The sequence below is a fragment of the Lupinus angustifolius genome, chromosome LG08 (assembly GCF_001865875.1).
Source record: "Lupinus angustifolius cultivar Tanjil chromosome LG08, LupAngTanjil_v1.0, whole genome shotgun sequence".
In the NCBI taxonomy this organism is placed as follows: domain Eukaryota; kingdom Viridiplantae; phylum Streptophyta; class Magnoliopsida; order Fabales; family Fabaceae; genus Lupinus; species Lupinus angustifolius.
The window spans coordinates 21513454-21519406 of NC_032016.1; the positions used below are offsets into that span (position 1 = coordinate 21513454).

Below are 5953 nucleotides of genomic sequence, written 5' to 3' on the forward strand. Positions count from 1 at the left end.
CTTATAACTTCATACTAAGAGAAACGCACCTAGACTTTCCATTATTAGCCATAGGCTCGGATATATACTAAAGAGGAAATTGGTTCTTGTTCCTCTTCTATTTAGTGGAAAACTAAAACGAGACCACCTTATTTTAAGGGAAAGACACTCTTGGCACAACGAGTACGTTCTCAGCAGTTGTGTTAATTGTTATTGGCTTATATAACTTCTCTGTTTATTGCAAGATTCGAAGAATATTTTTTCATATAAATTTCACTGGATCATTTTACTACAACATTCTAGTATTTATCCATTGATACCCTTGTGGGAAATTGGATAAGAAAATGAAAAATAAAAAGGAAGGAGTAATGCTTCCTCAACAAACCATTGAAAATGAGTAATGACACTCTCATGCTTACATCTATATTTTTTCCCTTGAAAACTACAATTACATCTCTCAGTGTGAGACAGTTGCAACGTTAAGCATAGCAAAATCATATGCCAGTGATTTGAAATCTTAAGCAGGGACTAAAATATTAGGCTACCACGAAAAGGACAATGATATAAAACTTCACAAATCAGTTTGAATTATGAATAGATCACAGTTTTCTGTCAGTGTCAGATAGTATCATAATAATGATCAAAGATTTTCTGTTGTAGTTAAAGGTTCATCAAAATACACAAAGCACTAGGCAGACAGATGATAATCTAATACTTGGGAAAATATGAATTAACAAAAAAACGTATACAGCATTGCAAAACTAACATCACTCATCATCCTTGTATGGATATTCTTCTGGAACTTGCTTGAGAAGTTTTACCTGCAACTCAAACGCATCATCACCCCGAAGCACATCACGGATCCAAGTGATCTCGGTTTTCATTGACACCTGAAGGTGGAATTGTGGAAGTATAGGAATCATGATGATAACGACAAGAATGAATCATATGGTAGTAGAATAGTAGAAAATACATTAAGCTTCACCATGACGCCCAATTCCCCACGATATCACAGGAAACATAACATAAACCCTTTCCATTTATGGATATACCAGACAAAAAACATTTCAGTAATCTATTTCATATGAGTCAAAATACTCAAATGCTTTCAGAAGCCCTCTGCTACAATCAGAATATTATATTTTCTTAGCATCCCAAACGTTGGAAGTGAAAACAAAAAAGTGACATTGATAAATAGAACTTCTATTAAGGAGTACTGTCAAATGAGGTAAGGTAACAATTCGGAACAGAAACTTACCATCTCTAAGGCTCCTCTAATGACTCCACTTAGGATGTTACAATAGTAAAGACCTTGACAGTTGTCAGGAAGCTCAACAAAGTCTACCAAAGGATTATCCTCCAAAATAATACTACAACATGTCCCATCAGCATCCCAATTGGCCACAGATGCAGTAACACCAAGGAACATTTTAAAACCAACCTGTATAGTACCGGGGGGAAACATGTAAAATCACCAATATGGTTGGTAAAAATATAAAGTTGCCTTCTCCTTGAAATATGATTTAGTAGTAATACAGTTAATTAACAAAAAACAAGAAATCGTGATCACACAACCAAGAAGGAATTTATTCACTGTATTGCATGACCCACTCCCCTGAACGTTATACCAATCAAGATGTGCAGCAGTCACCCAACTGTTATGCACTGAAACTAAACATAAATAGCCCAAACCAAGCAAATCACGTGACCAAGGCCATGGAATTCTGCCTGAACAGATTGCCAAGGAACTCCACATAACAACTGGCAAAAGTGAGTTAATATCGATTAAATAGTCGGTGATGAAAAAACCCAGTTGAAAAAGTGATTTGATATTAAAAGTCAATCAGCATTCTTAATGAAACCAAAAGTTTGGTCAAGTTGACAAGGAAGGGAATATACACAGAAAGGAAACTGTCATATATCAAGTATTCAAGTGCTTTCATAGATCTGTTAAGATAAAAATTTACAACTTAGCGAATAATGTTATAAGGAAATATGTGAATGAGAACTATTACAAAAATTAATTATAACCTTTTTACTAAGCCTCAAATTTTGAATAGGTTGATTGATAAACTAATCACATATAGATCAAGTAGCAAGTTTCGCTATGCTTGCAGGCTACATGTTTTCCTACTTAAGAATCCAACTTACTTAAATGTTAAATCAATAACAATAGACTACAGCAAAAACAACTCAAAGCTATGTCCAAATCTTTAACAGTGGAAATCTCCACCGTGAGTAAAAAGAAAACTAATACAGCCATGATCACATTGAGCAGCCAAAATATCAAAATAAAATAAATCAAAATGAAAGAATAACTAATAAAGCAAATTAAGTGGACAATTTCAGTCAATTTCTTGCCTAACATGTAAACCAATACCTTTGCAATTACATCAGTTGTCTCTCTGAAATCAACGCATCTTGATACATTAGATTTAGCTAAAAACTCATCAATCAAACGGATTCCAATATTATAACCCCTGAAAAAACCAACCAAACAGTAAAACTTAAATTGATGAATATAGTTTACTTAAATATGAACATACATTGAATCGGTGAACTAAAATCCCCTAATTATTCATAACAGATCAAATTTAACGACATCGAGTAAGAATTCTACAACTTGAAATTAATAACAGAACTCGAAAAAATGAAGAGATTATAAAATTTACATTTGATCAAGCTGCTTGTTAACCTCATCAACTTCTTCCAAATCGGTGAGCAATTGACGCACGATCGCACCATACGTCAAAGTAAACAGTTCCGCGTTCTGCACAATTCAACTATGAAGTGAATAACGATTCCATGAACACACAAAAATGAAATAGAGAATGAAGAGAAGTTGTTTGGTTACCACGCGTTCGACGTTTGCGAATATTGCATCTCCAGATCGAGGAGCAACGGGAGCCATTGACGGAGTTCACTGAACTTTCGCTGAGATCGATCGAAGTAGAGGGGGAGATGCGGTTTGGGTTCTTCATTCAAGGCCTAGCTAAGCCCACAAGGCCCATATAGATAGTCTGAATTTTTTTACACTAGCTTCTTTACTCATTCCCCTGTTAAATTGAGCATGATACTTTCCATTAATAGGAAATAAGTAAAAAATAATATAGTAATTCATTTTTATTTTCCTTTTATTATAATAAAATGATAATTTTATTCTTAAAAATATAAGGAAAAAAACAAGTACTTACATTTCCAATCATAGGAAAGAATTCTTATTAGGTAAAATTACTCATGGAAATATACTTCCCTAATGTATTTATACTATGAAAATATACTTTCATAAAAATAAAAAGTAAACTTAGTAAAATAGGAGGGTGTTGAAACTTGAAAGTCTTCACCTTATGTTGAATCATGAGTTGACTTTACCAGTAATAAGCCATGGGTAACCTTCTATCATTTTTTTCTTATATTTGTTGTGCATTGTATCTCTTATCTAGTAAGAAAATTTGGAGAATTTGGACAATAGAATTTAGGCATGAATATATGGTATTGTTGGATCAGACTGCGACCGGGAAGCCTCCAACCACGTCTTGAACCAAAACCTTAAGGCATTAGTTTCATGGGCATTTCCTTCTTATAAACTCTTTTACTCCTCCTTGCATATCCAATGTGGGACTTCACACTTGAATAAACCCAACAAGTATGATATTTTTTGGTCCGACCTATACTTGTCATAAAAAGGTATATCTGATATTTTATATATGAAATCAGTTTTTTACTCGAATAAACCTAGTCTTCTTTTACCTGATCGAGATCTGGATATAAAACAAGTCAGACAATTTATTTTGATAGTTTTATCTCATAAAAAATTAGGTTTTATCTCTATTCATAAAGCTTTTATAATACACACAATAGGATCCAATTCCTATGTCATGCTCAAATAACACAACCATCTACCAATGTGGTAAGTGCTCTTCCTTTTATTTCCATCTATGTTTAGGTATCAATTATTATACGTGTTCCATGGTTAATTAATGAATCACCTTTCTGGGGTGTATAATCCTGTTAGTTTTGTGCTTTTAAGATCTTGAATTATCTTCAATTTTCCTTGAAATTGTGGGAAGTCGTCTGGTTTTATATAAAGTTTTAAATTGTTTTATCACTGCTAAATTTGCATAATTTAATTTTATTATTTTTGGTGCAACTCGAAATGTAAGTCATGATTAATGACAATGCTTTTGAATGTTGATTTTGTATTTTCTTAGTTGTCATAGTAATTCAAGTACCATGTTGATTAATAAGGACTGGACGTGTCTATGTATTGGTAAAGTGACTCTACATTATCAATAGGATGGTTTCAAGTTGTACATATTTGATTTTTTTAAGCAAGATCTTGGGTTCAAATTTTGTGGATGAAAAAAATGTTCGCTGAAAAAGTTAACCTCACATATTTATGAATATTCTCAGTTTGAACATGATTGCTCCTAGTATGATGATAACTATATATTAGGAATGCGGCTTAACCCCTACAAGTCTAAGTGAAACTGTAATAGTGTTATACATGTAAGTTATATTTTAGGTCTTTGACCCTTTGTAATTAGATTTTTTTTTTTTGTGTGTAGAAAATGATTTTTTTCCATAATGTAACACAATGCTATTATTTATTTATTGATACATTTTTATAAGTTGCTTTATAAAGAATGATGAAGTATTTCATAATAATCTACCAACTTGTTAATTATTTATTTATAAAAATATTATTTAACCTTTTTAATTGAAAATTATACTTCCCTTTTTCACCCAAAATTAACTTCCAAATATATATACTCCTAACATCGCTGTTAGCTTCCTATCTTATCCAATCTCAATGTTGTATTCTTTCTATAAACTAGCATAAAAATTCTTCTAACCATCATGAATCTCTTGAAGTTAGAAACATTTTTTTATTACTAATAATATTCTCACATTTTTTTTTGTAATGAACTAAATCTATTTTGGGGTGTGTAGTATGGTTATTTCTTCTAACAAGTATTCTTCCTAAAAATCGAATCTTTGATATTTTAATTATCCCAATTCCTGAGAATCCAACAAGACTTTGTATTATTAGACTAACATCTTATTGATAAGTTATAATCGTTTTATGTGAGGAGAAAATTAATAGTGTCATGTATGTTATATAGTTATGATGATTCTTAAGTAAATTTATTTGGAGGATATAATATTAGTCGATTGGCATAATTAAAAACAAAAGCCAAAATTTAAATTTCGATGAAACATTATATAACAAAATAAAGAGGAGATGCCAATATTGTTTTCTATGTTTTATAAATATCAAATATTGTCAATAAGAGTACATAACGTCTTATTATTACAGGAAAAGAAGCAACAAAAACTCAAAAAGTCTAAGCTTCCAAAGCATCATCTACTAATTTTATTCTCAGTAAACTTAATTATTTGATTGGTAATTATTGGTAAATGTTTTTAAGAGAGAACCCAATTTCCTCATGTATGTATCAGAAAAAAGAATCGAACTTAGTTTCCTCCTTCGACCCTTTTTTATACCTCTGTATAACATTCGAGTCAAAATTATTGTAAATTTTCATAGCCACGTCATCATAGCTTTCACCCCTCACTTTGTTACTCGTCCCATCAAACTCAAATCGTTTTCCACCTGAGACATCATCATAATAAATAAATAACTAGGTGAAGGATTAGAATCTCACAGGGTGCTCTGAACTATATATATATATAGCATATATAAACACAAAAACTTTAAAACATACATAAATAATTGAGATTTAAAATGCTTTAATAACATATGATTACTAATGTCATATAAATATATTTTAATAATTATTTATACAAAATGTTTTTCTCACCTTTCACCTTTTCTTTAAGGAAACGTATGAGCCTGCTTTTTGTGGCCTCATCGGCCTCCTCGTCTATCTCCAGAATGAAAAACTGAAACAAATGAACGATATTTTAGGATGTATCATTTTGAACTCACTATGATGCTTTATTATATATA

At 31.4% G+C, this 5953-nt stretch overlaps 1 protein-coding gene across 1 annotated transcript; it reads right to left on the reverse strand.

The window, feature by feature from the left end:
* On the reverse strand, nucleotides 575–2964 carry LOC109353332 (trafficking protein particle complex subunit 3-like). The gene is made up of 5 exons (XM_019595561.1): nucleotides 2834–2964; nucleotides 2652–2749; nucleotides 2360–2459; nucleotides 1238–1420; nucleotides 575–869 (listed from the first exon to the last, which is right to left on the reverse strand). Exons 1-5 carry the CDS (start codon nucleotides 2888–2890, stop codon nucleotides 747–749), a joined length of 561 nt encoding a protein of 186 aa, XP_019451106.1. The 5' UTR covers nucleotides 2891–2964; the 3' UTR covers nucleotides 575–746.

Coding starts and splice junctions, on each gene's coding strand:
- LOC109353332 (XM_019595561.1), bottom strand. CDS start 2,890: ATGGCTCCCGTTGCTCCTCGATCTGGAGATGCAATATTCGCAAACGTC. Junction 1,421..2,359: donor CAACTGATGTAATTGCAAAG/GTATTGGTTTAC, acceptor GGTACTATACAG/GTTGGTTTTAAAATGTTCCT. Junction 870..1,237: donor TTAGAGGAGCCTTAGAGATG/GTAAGTTTCTGT, acceptor TTCCACCTTCAG/GTGTCAATGAAAACCGAGAT.